This window comes from Chanos chanos, chromosome 4 (assembly GCF_902362185.1).
Source record: "Chanos chanos chromosome 4, fChaCha1.1, whole genome shotgun sequence".
Taxonomy (NCBI): domain Eukaryota; kingdom Metazoa; phylum Chordata; class Actinopteri; order Gonorynchiformes; family Chanidae; genus Chanos; species Chanos chanos.
In genome coordinates this window covers 9,701,169-9,728,665 of record NC_044498.1, presented here as the reverse complement: position 1 = coordinate 9,728,665, position 27,497 = coordinate 9,701,169, and the positions used below count along the sequence as shown (strand labels likewise).

The window sequence follows — 27,497 nt, the reverse complement described above, 5'->3', positions numbered from 1 at the left end:
TCAGCTTGTAGCCAGGTTTGCTTCTTTCTGACGCAATCTCTCTTTCTGTGGTTAGGGGGAAAAGAATATTTTATTAAAATCATATTACAGTCTTGACACTTTACCTGAGAAATCAGTTAACAAGCACATGAGAGGGTGTGTGGATCATCATTTTCTAGAGGTAAAACCTCTAGAAAATTTCTTATGCTATTGCTCATGAAATGATATATTACATTCCTCATACATCATGTAAAGTGGATTACCAAATGAACTTTTGAGTTGAGAGTTGATATGCGCATCTATTTCTATTGCAGTTCAGCACTTTGTTGCTTCGTTTCATGAACTGAAAGACTTAAAAGAGCTGGTAACATGTCTCATTAGAGTGACAGCCTTGGCTAGTAGCCGATTCAAAGTATTAATTAAAAATAATAGTTACAAGTTTCTGTAGCACCACAGCTAGTGATCGCACAAACTAACCCTCTCAAGCCCTCAGTATTTCTTGTTTTCTGATTAACGCAGTGGATGTTTACATAGCGTAACTACCAATGGCAAATAATAGCTAGCTTCCTCTGTGTCACTTCTGGCAATAGTTTAGATGTGTAGACCTGGGAAACCATGTACATTTACCCTTTGTCGACAGACCAAGGCAAATTTAACTTCTTGGATGTTAAGATTTACATTAATGGTGATGAACTTCAAATCAGTGATTATTTATTTCTATAAATCATGAAATTTTAGCTGTTCTGGCAAGATGAAACACATCTCGGTTTTACCCGTCGATAATAATTGTAACTGCGGACTGTACCGGGGAGATCCATCACTGTTACATGCCTGAATTGTTCCTGAATATCCCAGAGGACGTGTTATATATCTGAATGTTTACAAATTTAAGCACTGGCAGCAGTGGCGCAAACAAATGCAGCTTCAAATTTTACAAACTTGAAGGAACGCCAGCCTTCCAGGACTGAGGATGGAGATCTCACCAGGCTGTTGGCATGAACCCTCCTGGTTTCCACCTTTTTGTCTGCAGTGATGTTTTGTACAGACTGCTGTGCCTCCTTAAGCCTGAAACATAATAAGCCAGGGACCAAGGATAGAGGCCAGGGGTGAATCCACCTATAGCCACTGTTCAGCTCCCATGTAACGTTCTAAAAAATGTTTTAAGACAACATTTGCACCTCCATCTTACCTCTCTTTGGAGATGGCCCTGTTCTCCCTCTTCCAGCTGGTCTTAAAATCATTACAAAACTCAAACCAGATCACGAAAACATAGCCAGGCACAACCTCCTGCTCCCCTGAGCGAGGCTTCAGCCCAAAGTAACCCACCAAGTCGTGAAAGCTGAGGAGCAAGAGGGAGCAGACGTAGAAAATAAAAAAATAGGGGCTTTAAAATGTCTGAAGGTGTCTGAAACCAAAACAATTATCTAGAGAAAATTCTAGAACCTGTGGGGTTGATCTCCGTTTGAAGCAGTGGTTCATGCTATTTAAACTGCAGAAAACCTACACTGTTACACAGTAACAACTAACAAAACAACAGATTCTGAATGAAATCTCATTTAATGACAATTTAGTGTTGTGTTACATCTTCAAAAGTCAAGACATAAAAGTCCTAATGCTCCTACATAATACCTAACATTTGTCAGGGTGGTTCTTTTTCTGGCATAATAACTAAAGAGTTAAATTCTGAAATTTATAAACTCAAACATAAACAGTCCTAAATTGTATCATCAGATAGAATGCCCATTTTTCAAAAACTATTACAGTTTGATTATTAATTATTTTTTGTTAAGTTACTTTTCAGAAAGTTGTGAAGACTTCATACCTTTTCTGTGCAGACATAAGGAGATGTTCTAAGGCAAAATGTTCTTTTTGTGCTGAAAAGCCAAAGACACATTCACAATTAGCTTGATTCTGAGAGAAATTCAAATTACCTAAATTAACTCTTGTATGAACTTTGTTTACAAATGCCACCCTCCCCTTTTCAGTCAACCAGTGGCAAGGCAGACCAAGAGGCAGGCTAAAATTTAGCCCTGTGAAATTGCTACACACTTAAATGAACAATACACTCTCTCTTACTGCTTCACTTTAACTCTGTCATAAGTGAAAAGACCCAAGGCTTATTCATTTTACCTCTGTGAATGTCTCATTTAACTATAGGGAAAATTAAGTCAAAAGGATATTCTGGAACAGAGCTATAGTCTCTCTCTCAAATCTTTTGTCTCAGCTTCCCTCTAAAGCCCTCTTCTGCTGCCAAAATCTGTCTGATCCCTATCTCTGTGTCTGCTTGGTGAACCTCACTGGGAGCTATCTCCAGGTAGGGCAGACCACAGACTCTTATCAAACCCCCCAGAAGGACCAATCGCAAGATATTCACCATGGCAACAGGATGTACGCCTCTTTATCTGTGCAGCAGAGACAATGGAATAATTATGGTGGGAGCAACATGAGGAGTTGAGTGAGAGAAATAGAGAGAGGGAGCGACAGAGAGTGGATGGGCACCCTTGGGTAGTAAGAGTTGGTAATTACATCCCAACCATACAGTAGCTGGGTAATCTGAACTTGGTGATTATCTGAATACATATGGAATATTGCTAGGTGATGGAAGTCACAAATGTATATTAAAAAAAGGACATTAAAAAAAGTATTCAGTTTAGCTTAGTTTTTTTTTTTGCAAGTGACACTACTCAAAAAAAAAAACTAAAATAAAAATAAAAATAAAATAAAGTCCACCAACATAGATTTGTCTAAACTCTTTTGAATGAAGGAACTCCTTAAGTAGTCACGTCTTACCATGGGAGCAGTCTTAAAGAAGTGCACGTGCATTTCCTCCTATCTAAACTGATCGACACCAGAAGAAAACAATCCCATATCAAATCTAGACTGGCCTCTGTAGTCCTAGCCACCCAGCTCCCCAGAGGTTCTTTCAAGGTCTGGGAAATTGCTAAGCAGGGACTGCTGGCATGGTCGTTCACTTATGACATGAAAAAATATCGACAAAATTGCAGTTTTATAACATAATCACGTGGCTCACCGTTTGAGATGAAATCCTCCATTTTCTCCTTAAATGGATGGAGATGTTCATCAGAGGATTTAGAGCATACTTCTTGTACATCCTTTTCACAAGCTGTCAGTCAAAAATATAACTGATTACCATATTTTAAAAATAAAAACATTTGAAAGAATTACAAACTGCTTTTCAATTTGTTACACACTGTCAAGACACTGAAGTTACAGCCACGGGACACAACGATCAAATGTTTTATCTCACCAGACGGAACTACACACATATTCTGGACACTCTAATTCATTTAGCAAGGATGGTTGATTATTTTTGCCAAATACTTCAGATATACACGTCTTTCAGACACAATTTTCCTGGAGACAACTCTTAGGACCATTCTTGTAGACCTAAAATGCTTAATTTCATATTCAGCTTGTAGAACTTTAATGAAAGATGTGAACTGCACCGCAGAATTACCAATCGCTTATTTCACCATTTCACTGTAAATCGAGAATCTAAAATGGTTCAGACTGTGATAATTGATGGATTACAGAAACAAAAGTCTGTTGCTCTGTGGTTCAGATGTCAAATTCTTAAGAGAACAGCCTGTTTGCCAATATATACATGTTGTGTCAAACTCAGCTTTTCATGGTGTCCCAGGGAAGAGAACTATGAGTGTGTTTCGACTTTTTCCACCCCAAACTTTTTCGGTACATTTTGCAGCATTCTTTATTTAAAATGAATGTTTGCCTATTCACATTCTGAACGTGTAAAGTTGAAGTCGTCTTCTGTTTTTCAATAAGCTTGTGATTGATTCTCAGGGCTATGTAGACAGCCTGATTTGTGAAACTTCGCAGAATCATCTAACAGGTCTAAACATTGTGCTACCAGTTTTGATAAAATGGTGCATTGTTTCAAAATGTGTGCGTGACCAACTGAGAAATGCTGTAATTATGATGAGGATAGCTCAAGAAACAAGTGTAAGTCTGAGCTATTGATAGCCAAATATTGTCAATAATATATTTACAATACAGTCGATCTAACAATGGTTATATGACCATCACAGACGTCTAATTAGTGCAGTTGTTGCCGGTCTCCTCTGGATATTCCTTTTTCATTTCTATTTTCACTGTCCCATGTTTGGGTCACCCTGGGTCACAAATTCTGTTCTTACATCCTCTCACCTACCAGTTGAACAGCTCTCATCTTGCCTTTAAAACCTAGTACATGGAATACATCAGATACTCTGTTTAGTCATCTGCATTACGTCGGTTACAGGATGGAGCTTCTGTGGGCAATCAATAAGTAGTGATCAGAAGTCACCATGTTTGAGAAACGGTTTTAATAATGTGAGGAGTATATGTGAACGTGACGGAGACGAAGGCGAGCAAGAACGTACAGCATCCAAAGAACATCCCTTTGCTAATCTAAAGAAAGGAAGACCAACCCAACTACCTAAGACAACGTGAAAAGAAGCAGGGGCACGGTGCTCCACCTGTATTGAAGTCAAAGGTTATCGACTCGTTTTCCCTTTGGATAAAGGCTGTTTAGATTTGTCTCCGATGGCGACCGCAGATAGCCGCAACCCCGCCCGTACCAAAAGGCCATGTCGACTGCTCCCTGTAGCTAACCGTCCAATCAGTGAATCAGAGGAGTCAGGTCTCCTGCCCCAGTCATAATATGCCCTGATGGGGAGCCAGGGGCCAAGTGACACGCTCCATCTGCCCCCCCCCCCCCCCCCCCCCCCCCCCCCCCCGGATAAGATTACAAAGAATACTGTTTTCATTCAGCGGCTGTGTAAACTGTGGAGACGTCTACCTGCAGAACAGTGTGTATCTTTTGTTCTTTTATTTTGTGGAGGTAGAAAGGTTCTCCGCTCTTCTTCTTATCACCATGGAAAAGGGTCATTCGCTAACATGTAAACAGAAGGCTTAGCTCTCTTAATGTGGGAAAGAACGCGGTGCTGTTTTAAAATAAGAGCGAGTGGATGTGTTTATCCAGAGAGACAGCTTTCAAAGTCATCCTTAACCAATACAGCCAGAGTTTAGGATTGTTCTGTGATTCAAAGACTTGAACTTTAGAGGGTCACAGTCATTAGATGTGCTTTTCAAGGTTTCTCTTTCATTTCTTTGGAAAATTTCTGGGGGTAAAACGACAACAACAATGACAAAAATGGAAAATCCCCATTCAACCCCGCAGACAAAACCCCACCGAGTGACTAATTTGATTAGTCCAGCATCTCATATTTCTTAGAACAACGCAAGAGACAAAATGTGGCCACCTTAAAGGCAGCCAAAACCTCAGACAGCAAAACTGGTAAAATCAAAGACATACAATCTAAAAAAAAAAAAAAAAAAGAAAAGAAAAAAAAAGTTATCATGGCTCAAAAACAAAGCAAGATAATACAACAAAACAAAGGAGGGAGAGAAGGAAAGAGAGAGAGAGAGAGAGGGAGAGAGAGAGAGAGAGAGAGAGAGAGAGAGAGATGGTTCAGGACAGGCATGAGGGAGGTTCAAACAGTGAGACAAAAGGAGCTGTAGATGGTTGCGATTCGAAGTCGCCCGATAAGGAAAGACTGTTGAGAGGTAAAGAAAAGCATCTCTGACACAAATCTCACGGTGCATCGAGCCACAGCTGATACAGTAGAGCGGGGATAAGTCCCTGTCGCCGTCGTGATAAGCATTTCTCCCCCTCAGATTACATAAGAGCATGGATAGATCTCTGTCACACTACACATACATACTCATATACACAGACAACAAAGCCTAAGGAATGATCCAATACAAAAACCATCTGATGGGCAGGATTCGAGTCATATCTAAAAGGCGCCATGGCAGAATCACAGAGTCTCCACTCAGTCTCTACACTACCTCTCACACACACACACACACACACAGACACACACGCACACATGCATGCACTCATGCACATACGCACGCACACACATACACACATAAACGGAAGCCTTGGTACCCCAGCTGTTATTAATAGATGATGTGCGATGAGCATTTTTAACAAAAAGACAAACACAATAATAAACAATAAGGCAGGGCTGAAGAATTCCGCCCAGTCAAACCTAGTTCAAACATACAAAAATAGGTCCTGAACCCACATTTCCACTGTGGCCAGTGTTGCAAAACCAAATCTGCAGTTCTAGGATACTTAAGACTGTGGCCTGTTATACTTCAAACTGTACTGTGTGGAATTTGTAAGAAAAGGGGGGAGTTGATAGAATTACAGTCATCTAAGGATTTCATTGTCCTAAAACACAAGTAAGGAACCACAATAACAGGATGGAAATCCATCGGGAAATACGCAATCTTTACTGAGTTAAAACTGTTCAATTTTAGTGCTGACATATTAACGTGAAATTTGTACTTAAACACTAGCAAAAATACAACGTATATAAGTTTACTCAATGTATAGTTGTAGTTTCAGTTACCTGCTAGATCTCTACCTAGCTTTCGAAGATCTTTGGAGAGGTCGTCAAACTTTATTTGGGCAGCAAGGAAAACATCTTGAGGTTCAGGCAATGGGAACAAACTCTTATCTGTACCAGCATTCTAATGAAGAGAAGGTGAAGTTGCACCAGTTAATACATTAAGATTGCTCCATGGACACAGTCATAGTGCTGTAAATCTGACTCTGACTGATGCACTGATTGTAAGTCGCTTTGGTAAAAAGCGTCTGCCAAATAACTAAATTGTAAATTGTAAATTGTAAATCAAAACATGAGTGATTTCAGTGAGACTGAAAAAAATGAGATGTTTTGTCTTTTGTGTAAAACTATGTAGAGTCTTCCAGGATATGTTTTTTTTTGTGCGTGTGAATCTGTTATGACTAGAATGGACTCATTTTTTTCAAAAGGAAAAAAAAAGAAAACACGCACACTTTACCTTGTCAAAGTTTCGTAAATAGTAGAACACAACGTAATCCACCAGACTAATGCGATTGTCCTGTGAAAATGTTAAAAATTTCTAAATCCGTGCCAGATGATAACTCATGGTGAACATTCAAACCATATACAGACTAAGCAAACTCAGAGGATTTCATTACTTTTTAAGTATTGACTGGTACACATGGAGCAGGTGTGCATTATGCAAAATATGTGCATATATGTCTGTGTGTGTGTGTGTGAAAGAGAGAGATTGTGGGTCTGCTCATGTGTTAGGTGTGAGTGTGTGTATAGTATGTTAAGACCAGGAAACACACTCTGCTCTTGACATCTTTTAGTTTGGGCAATATATCCAACCCAAAGCCATCTGCTTGTCCTCTCGTCCTGTTCCCCCCATTCATATAGTTGCCCAGAGCAAGCACCAGTCCTATCACTTCCTTCACACTCTCATTCTCCAGAAGATTCTAGAACAGATCCAAGGCAGAGAAACAAAACAAAACAAAACAAAATAAAATAGTGAAGAAAAATCTATCAGCAACTGCACACTGTCTATTACCAATTTAGAAAAAAATCCCGATAGAGAACAACGATGGCAGTGCTGAGGAGTGTTATCAACATCATTCATACCCTCTGAAGTGGCAGACAGTATTCATTAACTTTTTTATTCAATATTCACAGATATTTACTATTATCAGCTGCTAATAGCTCGTTAAAGAAGTCCACTACAGTGGAGTCCTACCTTGCTCACACGGTGGATGACTTGTATTTTGCGTTTAATTGAGGCAATAGTCTCTGTGAAGGCAGCCTGGAAAATGAGACAGCGAGCTCGACAGGAGAAGTCAGGAATCTGGGAGAGCTCATACAGGAACCTGACAGAGCAGAGGGGGCAAGGGGACATCAATCAAACTGTACAAAATGTAACTTAAAACACAGAGTTATTCTGTATTATTAATTGTGCAATCACCATATAGCACTGGGATCCTTGTGAGAAAATAGTGTAATCCTTCACGGGCACGAAAGGACTCTCCCTGTACGTTTTTGGCACACTTTTATCAGAAAGTAAATTTGACCTGGCAACAACAAACGTTTTTCTCCCTGTCGTTTTCACCTTACAGAAGAGACCCAAGCGAGTAGACTCAGCTCAATCAGTGCTGAGTTTTAACATGTATGGTGAAAAAGTACAGCTAACAGACTGGATACATGTAAACACTCACATATCCACATTTACGGGAAACATTTTGTTATTGTTCTTCATCACCCAACAAAAGGGTGGCAGTGTTTGGGTACAGTACGAAAGTATGAAATCTTACTGCTCGGGCTTGTCCAGAACTTTGAGTTGGTCCTCGTCCGATGTTTCATAATATTTCTTAATCTTCTCCAGTTCCTCTGGTTGAGCTCTCTGTCAGCAAGATAGACGCAGAGATATGTCATTTACTGACTCACTATCGACAATATTAAGAACCCCTTGGTGACACAGATTCACAAAATATTAAAACAAACCATATTTATTGGTACAGAGGAGAAATTTGATATCTAAGAAAAAGAAACCGGGAATTTAATTCCCCCCCCCCCCCCCAAACTTTTAAATTAAAAAGTGCACCACTGAGCACTGTATCCCAACAGACATGGAAGAAATACACATCGCCACAAAACCACATCAGTTAAAACAGTTAACTATAAAGTAACATGGTTTCACCATGAAACCACATCAGTTAAAACAGCTAACTATAATGTACTAATTCTTAAAGTGGAAATATTTTCATATTATTTCAACATGTTCCACATACTTGTCATGCTACAAAATACTTACATTCTCATATAAGGCCTCTATTGCTTCTAAGTCGACCACAGAGTTGTCTACGGTCAACACGGCTGTAGGAGGAATTGCACACAGACACCAGAGATTAGGAAAATAGGAAATGTAAATGTATGATGTTCAGCCAAATTTTTTGCCTGTAACTGTTGGGCTCAAACTTAGAGAACTGGACTTAGCCATGAACACACAACCACGAGCTCTTAACCACCAGAGTCTACAAAAAGAGAAATATCAAATTGTTAATGACTAATGTGTCAGATAAGATGGTTGCAATCCATTTAAAATACCGAAATGATTAACAAAAAACAAAGCATCAGTGTCTACCTAAGGATGCTAAGAAATGAATGACAGTACCAGTTCTTCATTTCAGAACAGTTTGAGCTGGACTGGTAAATCTGCTTTTAAAACTGATCTGAGGAATATTCATAAAAAATTGCTTAACTGAAGCTTCTTTTAACAAATGCAGAGCCAGCACATTCTAGAAACTAATGTCTAACCCATATAAAAATATCAGCAAGCAATTTCCATCTCACGAGATCAATCATTTGGTTGACATGGCATCTCTTAGATTGTCTGTGGTCATAAAGCTTGCTGAAGAAGCACCTTGACTCCTTGATCATCCAGACATTCCTAATGACTACCATCCCTGCTATGTTGTTTGCCACCAGGCTGAGATGAATATCTATCTTGACAGCTCTGTAATTAACAGAGGGGGTTGGAAGACTCAGGATCATTGGCAGGTTGATGCTGTGTGCTCTTCGTGGTGGTTGTAGATGTCATCGGTATGTCGTGAGCTTAGAACATGGCTTCATCAGTAATCAAAGACGCCTGATTCTTCTATACGATATTTTCTTAAGACCTTGATTAGCTACATTGGTTGTGTTTATTGATTCTGTATGGAAGGAAAGACTCGTATGATTTGCTGCTTCACGAAAAAGGAGCATTGCGTTTGCTTTGGTTTAAGAAGTCAGTACTCACCTTGCTGGATGTCCTTCATCTCCAGGTGAAGGCTTGAGATGAGGATTCCCACAGCCTGAGAGCGTTTCCCATCCAGCAGCTTGATGATCTGTAGCAGTAAGAGAGAATTACCTAGGGCTAAGTCATAAATATGTAACATCAAGACAGATGTGTGATGATTTTTGATTGATTTCTTGAAGTAGGCAAAACTGCAAAGACCTGACAAGTTATCAAACCGCGTGAGATGTTTGGAAAGTAAAAAGGATTTATTTAAATTTTCAATCACGGCTTCAATTGCGACCACAGTTTGGTCACTAAATATTTAACCTGACCAAAGAAGTCACAGCCAATCAAAGGAAACTTCTCTCGAATGACAAAATGCATAATTTTCACATCTGGACTGAAGGAACCGATTAAGTATGCTGGGACAATGCCTGAGCATACGAGCATTTCAAAAACATTTCTGCTCCAGGTCTGATCATGATAGAGTCCTCATTTTGTTTCATTGAGCGTTTAAAATTAGGCCCTAGATTTGAAGCTCTTGAAGTGGACAGGCGAGACCAAAAGGGTTCTCTAGTTGTGCAAAAGGCTTGGAAAACTAAAATAATCAGACATTTTGTGCGGTTTTGCAAAATGTGTTTTCTCATGTCTTTATGTAACGTCAAAATCTCTGGAAAATTCTGCCATCAGCCAAAAGTAACAATGACACGATTGTGTTTCATAAACACTCTAAAATGTTTTGGAAGAAATTGGTGAGCTTCATTCCAATTCTTTTTATTCTCATATCCAGCATAATTATGTCAGTTTGAAGAACAACTGTGGAGGCACTTGTGGTATCCTGGTATTTCAGATGAAAATTGTCCAGAATTGTCCACTTGTACTGAATGGGAAACATGCCGTTATTATTTTGGAAACATTAATATCTACATTTTGAAGAACAAGAGACAGCAAAAATTAACAAATTACGTTACAGCAAAACTTAGCTGTTATTTACATTCAAAATATAAATATTTACATGACCTTTATAGAGATGAAACTTTAGGAGACATTCAAGGATTGTTAAGCATCATTCTCTAATACCTTCCTCCTCTTGCGCTTCTTTAGCTTTACAGATTTTTAATTTGACTCCTGCTTACTGAAAAGTGGGTAGAGGACATGATTTGTGAAGGTCTACAAAAGCAGGCCAAAAGTGCAAAAAAAGTGCATTAATTTTGCTCAGTGGAAAAGAAATGGGCTCTACACAGCACCAGTGTGTGGACTCCCCTTTACATTTTCATTGCGATGAAAGGAAAAGCAGGAATACATTTCTTTTCAATCGCTATAAAGACATGACATGAAAGTGTGTGTGTGTTTGTTTGCGCGTGTTGTCTCTGTTTTTTAGTCATCTGCTGCAATGAACCATTAAAAATTCTGAAACTTTCGTAATGTGTAAACCAACAGTTTATTAACCCCAGTGGAATCCGGTTCATGTATTAAGTTAATGTTCTGTTTCTAAAATGGTCATATGTGTTGATCTGAGCGTTTCCCAAAAAAAAAAAAAAAGGGAAAATTGCCCTCTAGTGGCCATACCACATATTACTCAAATTTTCTGCCTGAGAAACCTCATCATCCAAAAGGTCATACCCTCTTAGATTTGGCTTTCTTCTCATAGGTGTCTGAGAGGGGCTTTTTCTTGTTCTGTGCTATGGCTTTAGCAAACAGCTCCTCAAACTCCTTGATGTTGATGCTTGGCTCTTCAAGAGAGTTCCATATAGAATTATTCCTAGGAGCAAAAGAGAAACATAATGAAAGGGTGAGAGACAGACACAGAAGACAGAAATCACTGACTTATTCTCTCTGTTTATTCATTTAACTCTTTCTCTGCACTCCTCTGGCTAAGGTCCCCATCACTTTTGGCTGCTATGCACACAAGGAACAAATTCTAAGGAAGGAACAACACAGGCAAGGGGAGCTCAACCTCTCACAGTCAAGCTTTCTCTCTCCCAGAAAAAACACTCAAAGTGCCAAGTCCATGATATGAGTATATGCCTCACTGAGGCATCCCCCCCCCCCCCCCCCCCCCCCCCACAAAGGTCCTTGGGGCTGTGCCCCCAACTATAACAGACCACATAGAGAAGATAATTTATTTATCTACTTTAATTATTTAGCTATCGTTTTTTCCAGGGGTTGTGTACTGTACTGACTCCTGAATGAGAAAGATCAAGAGTAAAATGAATGTAAAAACATTTAGCTGAGAGAAAAACTGGACCGCAACACACAGCAGAATAAAATTTTATGACCTGTCCAAAGTGTGCAAAATGTTAGTTAGTTTCAGAATGCTTTGTCTAAGTCATCCAGAGGGCAAGCTGACGTTCTTACACTGATACATTTAAAACCTAAAAGAACCTCCTCTCTAGAGACATGTATCAAGTTAAAAGTGCTCCTATCTTGATGCTTATCAGATGCATATGTATCAGATTCAGTTTGTACAGATATTAGATACTGAGCTGAATAAAGACCCTGAGGAAATGTTGGATAAAATATTCTCTATTAGATTTTTGTCTACAATAACTTAAGAGTTCAGTGCAACACGTTTTGGGAGTACATAAGAGAAAGAGATAGTGGATGTTGACTTGATTATTTTCCAGAATGTAAGAGAGGGGTTCCAATTCTTGGATGTCATTCAAATAAAAGATTTGGCCTTTTGTACGAGAGGTGAACATATCTCACTAAAAAAGAGTCAGTCTCTCTCTATCTTACTGTCTTACTAGATGGGTTTAATAAAGGCTTTTTTTTTATACTTAGTGCGGGAGTGCCTCTGATTTTTTCTTCTTTTTTCCAGAGATGTTTAGAGGCCCATTCTGATGAGCACCCTGCATTTATACAAGAATTGTCACTATTTTTCTAACCCAGGGAGGCATTCTCTTTCTCCTTTTCTGAAGTTTATTCAGTGTTTTTAATGATTGCTTTTAAATATACGCCCAGACTGAAGTCACTCACAACAGCAATGAGATTCATCCCTTGACAGTCACAATGATCTGTGTCAAATAAGAACGCTTTTTCATCAATTTTTTGGAAAGTTTGCTTTTGGATGGTTCACATAACAAACTTTGGCAGCTTTGCATTACAGATCCCAGCAGTGATTGATATGATTTGGGGAAATATGTTTTTTTTTTTTTCAATTTGGACCAGTGGGTACTTTTGAAACCTGAGTTATGTTGAATTAGTCACAGCCATAATCAATGTGCTCAGAGGCAGATGACATTCAACCTTAGGTTGAATTTCTCATTAAAATGATTTTCCTCTGTTTGAGTTCGGTTAAAACGCAACTGAGGAGGGCCTACAGCAACACACAGCTATCATACTCCTGAGCCAGAAGTTCAAACTGTTTAGGAACAGACATTCGACACCATAATACCAAACAGTGATTTAGAATAAATTGCTTCCCCCACCCCTGGCCCCTTTGTACAGCGACCTGTACAAAATACACCACAGTTCAAGATATAATTCTCAGAAACTGAATTTTTTTAAACGTGTTTCTGAGAGTGTCGTTTTGGCCAAGATCCATATCAAATCAGTATTTGGTTCTGGTGGAGATTATTTTGATTAATTTAGCCATTAAGTGCTCAATTGATTGCTGTAATCAGTCATTGTAGTTCGTATGAGAGTTTGTAAAACAGCATACCACACTTCTACAAAACCAAATTGAACAAATCGCAGACTCAGAACACATGGGTTTACTGTGGTGGGGGGCACATTTCCAACCTACAGCTTGCTGTGGTTTGCCTTCTACTCTTTCACAAGTTTTAAAGAGGGACTGTTGAAAATACAGGATTTCTGTCTCTCTTTTGTAGACATATAGATTCTAGCTCAGCATAAATAAAGTTGTGAAACGAACAATAAATTTGATTACAGTTTGAACAAATTCCCCACTGTGTTTCGTCCCGAAAGGCAAATCTTAAGTTATTGAAAGTGGTTATTTGAGGGGGGAAAGAATATACTCAGGCTTTGTAGCAGGCCAACAATATCAAAGAAATATAGTTAGACAGTGTATATTTTGTAAACATAAATGCCAGACCACAAATTTGAGAAATAGTATAAAACATTTCTGCTTTCTACTTCTATATTTCTTTTTTTTCCCCCTACCCAACAGAGGAAAGAACCACGTATGTTTGTTCAAATGATAGACACATACTTGTTGTCTTGGATCTGAATCCGTGTCCAGTACAGGGGCTTCATAGGGCAGGCTGGCTCCACTACTGCCTTACGGGGAGGTTTCTCCACTGCTCTGTTCAGGATGAAACCAACTCCTGGAGGTGGAGGGGGGGGCACACACCCTGGCATGGGTGGTGGAGGTGGGGGACCACACCCAGTCATGGGTGGAGGAGGTGGAGCTGGAGGAGGCAAACCCACAGGTATGATTGGCAGTTGTTCCTTCAATGGCTGTGAGGAGTCTGGGAAGACAGTGGAGCCAGGTGGAGGAGGAGGTAGAGGAGGAGGTGGAGGAGGAGGAGGAGGAGGAGGAGAAGGAGGAGGGGGGGCTCCTTCGCTGATTGATTCTGGTTGGTTGAGTAGAGGTAAGGATGGGGCAAGGGGAGGGGCTTGTTTCTGTGTCAGGTCCTGTTTACCTGTGAGGCTGAGACTGATAGAGGTAAGAGGCAGTTTTTTGGGGACATTGTGCTGAGAGCTTGGGTGTGTGCCACGCCCTTCCTCCTCATTCTCCTGGGGTTTGATGAAGGTATCCCTGTCGGTTTGGATGTAAACAGTGCGGAACGTTTTGGGTGAGACGTGGTCCTCTGTGGACACGCCGATATCTCGGAGGTCTGGACGGGACTGGACCATTTCTCTCTGCATCTCTGCGATGGTGGCCTCCAGCCGTGACAGAGCCTCTGCATTCTCCCCCCGCAAACGGAACAGCTGGAGCTCAAAATCAGCCTGCAATGGATGGGGTACCACAGTCCTCAGAGTCACTCATGGTCACAGTCAATTTTCATAAAATTTTTGTTTATCATAAATTACAAAAAAACATATGCTGTCAAAACCGATATTTAATATTTAATCTAAAGCCAGGCAAAATGAATGGTGACAGTCTGTCATTAATATTGTGACTATGTTCTTGTTCTGTTTTACGTTAGTTTGTTCACTATCTGTCCAGACATAGATTTCCTTGCTGTACCATTTGCATTTCTGAACGTCACTTCATTGTTTCTGTTGACTTACATTTAACTTCTCCACCTCTTCCTTACACTCTCTTTTCAGATGTAGAAGAGCTGCCTGGTGTTCTGAGAACAAAACACAATTTAACAGTAACATAATGTTTTTGAACATTATGCATATTTTTCAGTCTTAACCTGACCCCAAAACCCCACTTCAAAAATATTGAAATCATGGGTAAGTCTGTGGTGATGTCCATAAATGATATCCTGTCTGGCTGCTTAACAGTGTTCAGAGTATAAACTGATTGAGTTGACTCAGCTCCATTACTAACAAAGGTGTGATTATTCTTGAGTCTTCTAGAGATGGCATGTGTTCAGGGCATGTATTTTAACTCAGAACACACCCAGTTATACAACAATCTAAGTACAATGTTCATCAGAAAAAAGTAAACAAGATTAGCATGCTATGAATAACATAAATCTAATACATGAATGTAAATGTCACAGACAACAGATGACCTTTTAACATGTTTCTGTGTTACCATAAGTGGAACACAACTGTAGTCCTGATTTCAGCACACAGGCTATAGTTGGTTTTGGGTTAAGAACCTAAATACATTACCTCTGGCAGAACTGCACATCAGTTTTCTACATAAAGCTTTTCTCAGACCTAAACTGTTCCTCAGCAACATAAACTTGAAAAACCTAGAAAACTATAAATATTTCATGAAACCGATTACACTAAAAGAAAAACCCACCTAATAAAACTTTTCAACAAACAACTGAATTTCTTCAGTAATACCATGTTGGAAAATAGTTTCATTTTCAGAGGTTTGGTTTAGGGTTAAAATTAGGGTGTCTTCACATCATTTGAGTTTTATATAATTCGAACTGTGACGTTATCTGGGATTACTCTGCATCCTAAACATTCTCTGTGTCCTCGCAGCCTTCTTGTTTCTTACCCTGACCAACTCATAGCACATGTCAGCACAACGCTTCATGTTACTCTTTATTCCCATCTTCTAAATGACATGACATTCTTTCTGTAATCTTTACTCAATGTGTTATCTACAAGGCACCACATCCTTAAAACAATATCATTGAGGGTGGAGGAACATCAGGTTTTGTTTTGAGAAGTTGCCTCAGAAAGGTACGAGAACAAATATTGACTCAGGCCAAACACTAACTAAACATTTTTAGTTTATGCACACTCAACAAATCCCTTACCAGCTTCAGTATATTTGAGACCAATCTTCTCTTCCTTGTCTTTGGGTTTTGGAGGAGGCCAGATGGTTTGTAGCCTTCCAGGCGTCCGTTCCTCACTCTCTCCTGGAGAGGACACCTCAGACTACAACAGAGAAGTGGAATCACACAAATGGAGTGAAAGCTAAGGTTTCAGACACAGAAACATAAGAACATACTGGATCATGTGAAGTGCTAATAGCACGGTGGTAAAGGCAGATTGTGAGTTCAAACTCCAAAGCATGATGCTTTGCTGCCAAGTGTGGCCCTGAGCAAGACACGTAATCCACCAAAATTGCCTTAGAAACATGTGTCTTCTGAATGTAACAGTTGTAGGTTTCTATGAATTATCACATCAAATAAATAAATAAGATCTCAGTATGATTAACAGCACTGTGTGATTCATTATTTTCACTCATATATGACATGTGCAAATTACTGGAATGCAAACACAAACTCACACTCACACACAGAACTTGCACACAAACACACAGGCGCGCGCGCGCACACACACACAGAGAGTGAATTGCGATCAAGAAGCATATAGCCCTGACAATCTGTCATGAGAATGCATATCTGACAACATTTGAAAATGAGATTTACAGAATGTTGAGGGCCATACTTTTGAATCAGTGATCGTCCTGTTGGCTGAAGACTTGTTGGATGTTCTCTCAAATAAGGCCTGCAGCACATCTTTGTCATTCCTTATCTTCTTCTTTGCTGACTGTAGGTCTATGCGATCATCTCTTCTGCTAGGCCTCGGTATGAAAAATGCCTTGAATGCATCTAAAGCTGACTCAGGACTAGTGACCTTACTATTCTCCACAGACTGAGCCACGGCAAGTTCTTCCTCAGTTCTTGTTTCCTCCTGATCTGTTTGGCTTTCCTGTTCTACTGTTGGGCTCTGACTCTCTGGGGACTGTGGGAGCTCTTCCAGAGGCTCCTGCTGCTGTTCCATTTCCTCTGATTCTTTGCTGCCATCCAGGCTTAGAAACTGGGTCAGCTGCTCCAAGAAGTTACTTTTGGGCTCCGTCTTAGGTGGGTACTCTGGGAAAAGTCCTCGCCTGGTAGGGTTCTTCTTCTGACTGAAGATGGTTGATTTATTGTTCTCATCTCTTGATCCTTCCCTCTTCAGTCCTCGGAGACCATTTAGGAAATTAGAGAACGGAAAGGGTTTGTCTGCTGAGAACTCCAGGGAGACGGGGTCTTGGTTGGTAGGGGGTTCTGGGGAAATGGGGCCTTGGCCACTGAGCGATTCTGAGGGGTCAGATGTGTGGTTGTTGTGTGATTCTTGAGGATGGCCTGTGAGTTGGCTGACAACAGGAACATCATAAGGGTCTCCTTGTGAAAATGGTAAATCTGTAGGCTTTGACTTAAGTTCTGCTTCTCTCTGCATCTCTTCATTTATCTCCGGTCTGGTCTCACTTTCCAGTTCACTCTCTCCATCTATTGCTTCTTTTATTGCATCCTTTCCCTCTGTCTCTTGCTTTATTTCTCTTCCTTCACATATCTCTCCTACTTTCTGTTGCTCTTCCTCTGTATGTTTCTCTTCTTTAATTTCCTCTCTCTTTCTCTCACTATCTGTGCATGTCAATCTCTTTTTCTCTCCATTTTTCTCCATTACTCCCTCCATCTCTCTCTCCTCCTGTATTTGTTTTTCATCCTTCTTGTCTTCAATTTGTCCCTCCCTCTGATCACCTGATGTTAGTGACATTCTCTCCCGTAAACCATCTTCAGGGTCGTGAGGTTTATTCAGCTCGATGAAACTTGAGTTCACTAAGGGGCATGAAGACTGGTCTGCAGTCTCCCTGGGGCTGTTTGCTTCTGACTGGTGCGGCAACAACTCTAATTTTTGTCCTTCATTCAACAAACATGTCTCCGGAACACAAGGATGTTTCTCTTTTCTTTGCTGTTCCACTGTACCTGTTTCTAGCCTAGCAACTACTGGAATGTCTTGGTTCACCTCCACACCTGAATGTTGGTCTACACAGACAGTTTCTGTAAGGCTCAGAGTAATCACCACTGTTGTGTTTTGTGGTGGTGGGGCAGGAAACAGTACTTCTGATTTTTTTTCTGAGTGGGGAGACAGCTCTGCTCCACTGGGACTAGTCATGTCTGAGGGCATTTCCTGGTGAGATGGTAAATCCATCTCAGAAGTACCTCTGTCCTTATCTTGAACAATTCCATCTGTGTCTACACAACTGTTTGTGTCTATAAGCCTCTCCATATTCTTGGAACCTGCTGTTTCTTCATGAGTTAATGAGAAGTCACGTGATATACTGTTGCTACTAACTCCTTCTGTGAGCTCCATATGATGTTTGTTTTCTATGCCTAGTTCCTGGTGGCTAATACCTGTTGACATCCTCTGACAGTCACAGTCTGTGGGCCGATGTTGGTTATTGTCACTTTCTCTGGGTTCTTCTTGACTACAGCCTGTAAATATGGTCTGAGACTTCCTACTTAGGTGTGCAAATATTTCCTGAGACTCTCTATCTTTCGGCATCTCTGTTTTGTTGATACTAGCAGGTATTTCCTTCATGTCAAAATCCACGGTCACATTCTCAATCTTGCTGCACATAGGTACCTCACAATTTTCAGTGTTCTGAGACATCTCCTCAGATGAGCAGTCAGTACATTCATTTTGATTTCCTCTTCCTGTTGACACCTTGTTGTTACCAGTTAGAGGTATTTCCATATATTTGCTGTCATTAGACATGTCCTTATTTTTGATGTGAGTGGATTCCTCCAGATCGATTGTGTGATTTACAAAACCTTTCTTTGTAGAGGTAGGACAAAGGTCAGCTCCATCCGACTTTGAAAAGTTTGTATAGGAATCTCCCTGTTTTTCATGGGACTTACCTATCTGCAGATTGGAATGTGGCTGCCTGTGTTCTACAGCTGATTCCATTTTTTGCATTCTTTCTGCATCTTGACTCGTAATGACCCCAACCTTGTCCTTGACTTCACTTTCACTGTTGTTCTCCGTCAGTGATTTCTTGTCCAACTCTGCTTGAGGGAGGCCACAGTGTTTAATCAGTTGTCCCGTCTCCCCTGATACAACATCTGGCTCCACTGAAATTCCTCCATCATCCGTCTTCCTTAATTCGAGGCTCGTGTTCCAATTCCATCTTAGATCTTCTGTGTTTGCTGAGCCATCCATCCGTCCAACAGTTGTGGTTTGATTGTGAACATTTTCATTAAATAATGGACCTTTCTCAAACAGAGTTCGGAAAAATGCAAAAACTGGCTTCTCTTCAGCCACCCTCTCGGGTTTGTTCATTTCCAAGCTTGTAGGAAAGTTGAATTTGTTTAAAATGGAGGGGTTGAGAGAGTTGCTCTGAGTATCAGGATTCGCTTCCATATCTAACAAGTGTTCCTGGAACTTCACTGAATCAATGCATTCATTTTACTTATTTAGCACACAGTGCAATGAATCCAGCAGTTAGGAGGTCCAACTCTGTAAAGATTAGTGAATGTAGTACTATCCCAGCATCTGAAGAACTGTACTTATTTAAATTGGATAACCAAAGTTTCATTTCCACAACTCCACAAATAGTGCCAACAGTTTCAACTCTTCTTATTAAACAACAGATGCTTCTTCTGACATGGTGTATTGAGCTGTTTCTGAGTTTGTACCTCCAAATGTTAAAGTTAAAAGTTGAGGAACTCAAAGATGCGTAATTCTTCAGATTCACCAGTTCAATATTCTGCCTCCCATATGGTTTCCAGAAAACATGAAACTGGAAAATATGCTTGGAAAGAGAAACCCACGGAAAAACTGCTCCCACTCACTCATAAACCAATTGCAATGTGCAGGAGTCGCAGACAAAGCGGAAAAAATCGGTGCGGAGTGAGTCAGAGGGTGAGATCGGTCTACAGCCCCAAGTCCAACACGTAGGTCCAATGTTCATACTGTACTATTCAGTCTCTTTTTGTCAATCCCTTGACTTTATTACTGTCTCAACAACTTAGGAAGATCCACCGGGATTTTTCGTCGGACGCAGCACGAGCTGCCACATGCACACTCAAACACCAATGAACCTACACACACTCTTGAGTGATCCTTCACTGCCAGCTGGCAGGGTATTGTGACAGGGATACGCCTTAAGACTTCCGTAAGTGGGACACAGATTCTCTTACACCACCCATACATGAACCACACCCATGCACAGAGAACTGCAGACAAATGTACCGTTCTCTGTAACCGTTTCACTGGTCCAGAATGTACACTTCTCTCACACTCTGCTGTATTCATGAGAGCACAAATATAAATCACTGTGATTTGCCTTGCTGACCCCCTTTGACACAGACATATGTGTACACACACACACACACATACATGCACACAAACACATAAACACACACGCAAATATGCTCCCTTCTAAATCTTGTTTATTTTTATTTAAACCAGTTGTGACTTTTTTAGTTAATGTGCTGCAAATTTTAACAGACTGATATGTCAGGGGAGAGAAGAAAAAAAAAAAAAAAGATTTACAATAGCACGCGCACAGAGGGTGGTCTCAGTAAAGCGAAGCTGTGTATTTAAGTGAATGAAAATAAAGCCACTTGGCACGTATCATACTGCTCGGTGTGTGGCTTGGGGTTTTTTTGGTAATCCCTGAGTGACAGGACTGAGCAGCCTTTCAAACCCCTCATTACCGTTGTGCACTGACAGAGCAACAGTCATCGTGTTTGTGGATGCTCAAACTGCGCTTCTAACTCTTTGACAAGGGAGATTTGAAAGCTTATTGTGGGTATGATTTTCCTGTAAAGGGTTAAGTGAAGCTTAGTGGCACACCCTTTCCCTGCAAATATTACCTGCTGACTTGAGTTTGATAAAACAGTATGACGTGTTGAATCGTTCGAAACCTTACAGAATGGTGCGGATGACAAACGTAACTAAATCTGACAAATGAAACGGACGACCAAAAATGCACATGATGCTTTATCATGGAAAACAGACATTCTAATTATAAAGCTAAGACAGTCTCCCTCTAAAGTGGAGCTGAGTGACCACGCGCGACAAGGAGGATTTGCTAAGCTTTAAGTGGTTATTGGGTTAAGAGCACAAAGGAGATTGAAGGTTCCATTTCAGTGTGTGTGTGTGTGTGTGTGTGTGTGTGTGTCTGCTTACTATCCAGCTGCATGTGGATAGAGAGTACTGACAGGCTGGTATTGAGGGTAATACCACTAGTCTACTCAGGTACTGAAAAATACCAACACTTAGCCTGCTGATTGTGATATTAAAAATTATTGGATAGATTACTGAGTTTTGGAACACTCATGTGAAGCTGAAGTGATCACTACAATTATGACGTTAATCAAAAAACAACCAAACAACAAACAAACAAACAAATAACATGGAGTTAAATGACTGGTAGGAAAGTCTGTAGCTCTTTAATCTTACTTATGATATTAATTTTTTCTCTTTAGTGATCATCAATACATGGGACTTTCACAATATTTTTGTGGAATTGACATATAATGTAAGAAATGTCATGTCACTGAAACGTAATTTTTGAGTCACTCACTGTACACTGTGAAGGGGAGTTGTTGATGATGCCATTGTCTGGTGTGGTGATGTTTAGAAAATCGAGGTGTTTGGGTTTGAATGTCTGGGAACAGGATCTGAGGTGGGAGGGAGGCCGGTCCCAGTCATCTGCAGAGAACCATACAAGACATTCATTGCAAAAAAAAAAATCAGTTTAAACACACAACCAAATTACAGCAGAAGGAATTATTGCTGTACAAACCCACTAATGGCTGCAATACTAACATATGAAACAAGATGCAAACAGAAAATGGTTATTTACTGTCCATTTAGGTTAGTGATGGCAGAATGGAGTGGGAGGCAGCCTGGTAAGTGGAGGGTTGTGGATCTGAATCATTGGCATGGCATGTGCCCCTGAGTAAGGCACTTAACCCTAAGCATGCTTTATGGAACAAAAAAACAAAACATGGCCATCTTTAAGTTACTCTAGATAAGGGTTTCAGTTAAAGAATAACTGTAAAGTAAAACCATACGATAGATTCTCTTTTAGATTCATTATTAGGACAGTTCTTCTGTAAAGAAGTAAAAACAGAAGTTTATAATCTCATTTGATGCTAGAGTGAGCTGATCTTATGTGCATGCTCAGCATCTTCTCTTCCGTGTTAACTGTATTCAGGTCAGCGCTAGCTGAATAATTACATTTTAAATGCAGAGGTCACAGAGAGAAGGGAAACATGAATACCGAATCTGTCTGCGTTGAACTTCTGTCTTACATCTAATAAACACAACCCTAATGTCCTCACCTCACCCAACACATCCCCGCACACACTGATCAATATCGTCATCCCCCGTCTCCAAAAACACTGTACTTTGCTTGAGCATAATTTAGCAATTCTAAAGTGCCACCTAATGGATATCAAGAGGTACTGCAAAAAAAGAAAAAAAAAAAGTTGAACAGATATCAGTGTGGCATTCAGCTTTTATCTTTTAGGATCACTGTATTCATGAATGTGTTTCTGGAAGGCACATTCACAGTCTATACAGTCTATCTGTTTGCATACACTGAAAATGATTAGTAAAATGAAACCACAGATATACTCTGATGAAGCCACCTCGCCACACTCTGAGGCTGGATTTATCTCTCTCTGATATCACCCACCAGGGATCAATAGCCACATTATGCTATAAATAAACTCTGAAATGACCTCCCATGGTTGCCAAACTCAGAGCAATCAGATGAACTCAAGAGTGGGACATAAAGTTCTCAAACCCAGCAATGGTACATAATATTACAAGTGTAATCTGCAGGGACAGTATGGATCAGTGTTGGAACAGAACTCCTCTCTCAAGTGAAATGCTTTTTTTTCTTTTCAAAATTAAATTCATGCATTTAAAACAGATTATATTCTAATATTGTGCAGGAGCATCCGTGAGCAACTCTGTGTAAAATTTGAGAAATAGTGCATTTTTCTATTAATTACTGATTTTTTAAAATTTGGAATTGGTAATGGAATCATATTTTTACTTTACTGTCACTATACTCTCTATTATTTTGCATATGATCTTTTCTGTCTTGCAATCTAGTTTAAAGTAAGCTTGCTTTCTTGTTGTTTGAACCAAAAAGATTTGAAATGCAGACACTGCACACAGGCCAATGGAAATAAATGCAAATGCAATGCAAATGAATGACAGGCAGGACACTGTCCCCATCTCAACTTCATTCAAGAGACTAGAACATCATATTATAACTCAATGGAAGGGAGCAGCAAAAATTCAATAACGGCCAAGTCCCCACCCCTCTCTCTCTCTCACACACACATTCTCTCTCTCTCTCTCTCTCTCTCACACACACACACACACATACTTGCTTTGTCACAATCTAATCTTGTGTGTGTGTCACTAATCTCATTTTGGGAGGGTGTAGGTCAGTTATGGCTCCAGGGATTTCATTTCCTGAGAGACACCAATGCTAATGGACAACTGAGGGATCCAAACAGCTGCTGCCGAGGTCCCCAAACGTGTGCGCGTCCCAAACTTTGCTGCAGTTACCATTCCTTCATGCACACACACACACACACACACACACACACAAAAGAAGTCCTCTACTCACTGTTCAGTTACTACTTCATAAAATGTAATACCGAAACCATTTATATACTTTGCTATTAGTGTACATATTAATATACATATTAAGTATGAAACCAAAAACAGAAGATTAGTGCAAAATTACTTCTGTGCATAAGAGCAGCAAAACCAACCAACCAAACAAACAAACAAACAAACAGACAAACAAACAAAATGCTCCAAAAAACAAGCTGCCTGTAGGTTTCTCCCTTGTTCTCTTTATTCAGAGAAACAGTTGTTAAGTGCCAGCGAATGAGTAGACAGCAGGCGTCAGGACACACAAGGAGCGCACAGATGGGGGAAAATCACATTATCTAATGAAGTGCAACCTGCAGCGTTTATCTCCTGATTCACCAATGTCAGCTACTGCAACGGCCGAGATAATCCACCCCTCGTGCCCAAACATGCCCTGTATAACTGAGGTTTACTTGCACTTATGAGTAAAATGAAAACATACTATTGGTATAGTTGAATTAGCCTGATTTCTGATGTGAAAATTTCACAGGTGTGTTTGTCTAATAAAAACATAAATCCGTTATTAAGATTTGGTATTGTTTTAAAGAGAATATTGTTAACATAATGTTAAAAATATCCGGCAGTCACAGGAGACAGGTCTACACTGCAGGTCAAGAATGACACGGATTGGTTTTGTGACATTAAAAAAGAGGATTAAAGGCAAATTGCCAGAGAAATATGTTAGCAAAATTAAGCCATGTGAAACTTTTCACATGTCTCACAAGAATGACAGTGTCAGAGTTTTTCTTCTCTTTTCCTCAAACCTTAGCTGTGAGACATATTTATTTTTCTGTCTTGTATACTTTGGTTATCTTCAGTCAGGGCCCAACTGAAAGACACATACATCCATAATCCTCCATGCGTGAATGGCCCTTTCACATAGGTGGTCTTTGATTTCACCTATTCAGTCTACTTCTAATGCTGTTAATGGTGGTATAGCTATCCATAGGCCGCCATACAGACAAGCGGACAGAGCAGTTCCCTCACTCCAATCAAGCTCAAGAAATGTGGACACCATGGGCAATGGGATCTCTGACCCTCAGAAATCACATGATACATTAGGATATGCAGAACCAGCGGATGAACAAATGTGGCACAACAAAGGCCCCAGGGGTCTCGAAATGTGATTCTTTAATTGATGACTAAAATTGAGCGAGTGCTTTATTCTTTATCATAATAACTATCACAAGGCGGGCATTCCAGTTCACCTCAGTGGGCACTCAGAATGTAAAGTTGAACAACTTCAATCCTGAACCATTATCACTGAGTCAATCTGCACATAAGACAGCGGCACACTCTTTAACACATTGCTTAAATACATACTTGAATTGCACAAGATGTTACACAAGATGGTAACCTTTTTTTTTTTGCCACTGCAAGCCTCGTTGATCTTATTTCTCGTGCTTGGTCATCTGTTGTTGTCCCAGATAATGCTTCCTTATTAGGATACACCTGGTTTTCAAGGAGAGGGTTGCCCTTTTTGGGCTTGTTATAACATCTCTTTGGACTTTTGTCAGTGCTGCAGATGGTTTTTCAATCAAAAAGCAAAGCAAGCAAACAAACAACAAAAACAAAAACATGAATTTACTACAACAATCTAAAATGCAAGAAAAAGTGCATCAAAAGTGCATGGATTTAATCTGCCTTTAAAAAAGGTGGATGCTTCAATATTAATTCCCAATTCTTTTAAATGTCAAAGGGATCAAAAGACAAAAATCTGTTGCTAATGTTCACTTTGGCACCTGAGAGGCTGCAAATGGATTAAAAATCAAAGAGCTATTGTTGGCGAGCTGAAAGTCTTACAGAACATGTATAATATGTTTGATACTATTCTTACTCTATCACAGGGGGGAGGAAGCAGCACCTTCCTATTGGTTTTCAAGGCAAAATGAACAGCTGCCTCCACTTGATCGAGTCAGTTGCTCACTGACATACTTACTGGATTTCAGAATGAAAACTGTAAAAATATCACTGGGATTGAAATTCACTTTAAAAACGTATCAACCCATTCAATTAGCCCAAACTTACTAAGGCTCCATGAGTCTTCTCTCAAGAGACAACAAATTGGAGAGGAGATGAGAGACAACAATTGAGGAACATAAGACAGAGATGAGGATGAGGAGAACAAGGGAGAGAGAGAGATAGAGGGAAAAAAATGGACTGACCATGTGTTCAGTGCTGAGAGATCACTCACCTGCAGAGGGTGAAGTAGGCACTGTTGCACAGGTTCGAGTAGATCGACTACAGGGGGTTTGGTCCCTCAGACCAAACCCTGAAATTGATCTTTTGAACTGCTTCTCTTTGGTAGTATCTTCTGCAAGGTTGAGTTTTCCCTTTGGTTGTCTTCTGCTGATTTCACTCTCCTCTTTCTCCTTTTTGAGCCACGGAAGGGCACAGATCTCCTGGACAGGGGAAGAGATTCTTGAGGAAAAATTGGACAAGTTGGAGGACACATCACAAATACTGCTGGAGGACAAGGGTGAAACACTGAGGATAGCCGATGCAGATGGAATGCTCTTCCTCTCTGGTTTGAGGTTTGGTGTGGTAGGTGTTGAGCTAATAGGACCTTGGTTGTGCTGGTACTGGATTAGGTTATACTTTTCTGTGCTCTTTTTCAAAGATACTCTGATCCTCCTCTTCTCCAGATCCTGATCACAGGTGCTAACAGTCTCCCAGTCCCCATAACACCCTTCCAGGAGCTCATCCATTAGTAGGGCTCTCCGTAGGTTTTGACTCAAGTCCCCTCCCAAGCCTTGAGGCTCTTCCAAAGGGAAATTGTACTCAGCCATCACTGACTCCAATGTCTGAATGAAGGATGGATCTGGGGCTTTGTACGGTGACCCATCTGTGGATGAGGTGGGTGGGGATTGTTCTTTGATCCAATCTGAACTTGTGAAGCCTACCTGGCGCATAATGCCTTCGACCCCATCTACCTTGGCTGCCAGCCTGGATGCCACTTCATACGGTTTGGTTTCATAAACTTGGCAGTCTGTTGGAACAATCAGATGGTTGTCCTCTAAGATCCTGTCTCCCGTTTGAGAGCTCTTTTTGACAGCATTCATATCCGCACTTGTCCCTCTGTCTTGAAGTTGACAGAGATCATTAATTGGATCCTGAGGTGACTGACAAGGGGATGTGCCGTCAGTGTAGAGATCATTGTCATACTCTGAAAATTCACTTACCATGTCTGCATTCTCCTCAAAGTTCACGCAGACCTCCTCTATATCAATTTCCTCCCTGCTAAGGAAAGATCGCTCCTCTGAGAAGTGAAAACTGCTGGAGACTGGGATACAAGATGCGTTCAACCCACTTGACAAGAGGAGGTCCTGAGGGCAATGCTGTTGATATCCCCCACTGGACTTGGTGAGATCTCCACATGAGTATATTTCACCATCCGTAACCAGGCTCTGTTTGATCTGGCTCTGCAGGGCATCTTCTGTATTCAAGTCGTTCATCATCCACAGTCTTTTCAGACACCGTGCGTGTGACATAGCTCTCAGGGTTCTTGGGGAGATGCTTATCTTATGCTGGACCTTACTGGTGCAACTAGGTCCTCCCTTTCTCTTACAGCCATTTTGAGTCTCCAAGTTGGCAGGAAAACCTGAAAACTTGCTGTGTTGGTGACCCATGTCAACCTGGGCTTTGCTGTCAAGATGCCACGACAACAGATTTTCCTGCCAGCAAATTTCGGCAAGGACCCCCCTTCTGAGCTCCTCTGTCTGGCTCTGAATAAACCATTGTGGTAACTTTGATGGCTCCTCCTTCTTCCTCAGGTCCTGACCAGTCATTGACTGATCACTCATAGAAGCTTGGCCCCTTAGATGGACGGGCTGATCCTCCCA

At 40.5% G+C, this 27,497-nt stretch overlaps 1 protein-coding gene across 1 annotated transcript; it reads right to left on the bottom strand.

Annotated features, from left to right (window-relative positions):
- fmn1 (formin 1) lies at positions 1-27,443 on the bottom strand. Its single transcript, XM_030770925.1, has 18 exons — positions 25,850-27,443; positions 16,648-17,327; positions 16,011-16,131; positions 14,848-14,909; positions 13,823-14,562; positions 11,272-11,410; positions 9,670-9,757; positions 8,686-8,747; positions 8,186-8,274; positions 7,615-7,744; positions 7,193-7,339; positions 6,877-6,936; positions 6,423-6,543; positions 3,011-3,103; positions 1,802-1,853; positions 1,169-1,318; positions 963-1,044; positions 1-45 (listed from the first exon to the last, which is right to left on the bottom strand). The coding sequence occupies exons 1-18, from the start codon at positions 27,441-27,443 to the stop codon at positions 1-3; spliced, it is 4,455 nt and encodes a 1,484-aa protein (XP_030626785.1).
- Between the last annotated feature and the right edge of the window lie 54 nt (positions 27,444-27,497).

What these genes read in the sequence shown, in the direction of transcription:
- fmn1 (XM_030770925.1), bottom strand. Translation starts at nt 27,443, where the DNA reads ATGACTGGTCAGGACCTGAGGAAGAAGGAGGAGCCATCAAAGTTACCA. An exon ending in TCTCAAATATACTGAAGCTG is followed by an intron (nt 14,910 to 16,010) that starts GTAAGGGATTTG and finishes TTTTGTTCTCAG; the next exon opens with AACACCAGGCAGCTCTTCTA. An exon ending in TAAAAGATGTCAAGAGCAGA is followed by an intron (nt 6,937 to 7,192) that starts GTGTGTTTCCTG and finishes ACATTTTCACAG; the next exon opens with GACAATCGCATTAGTCTGGT.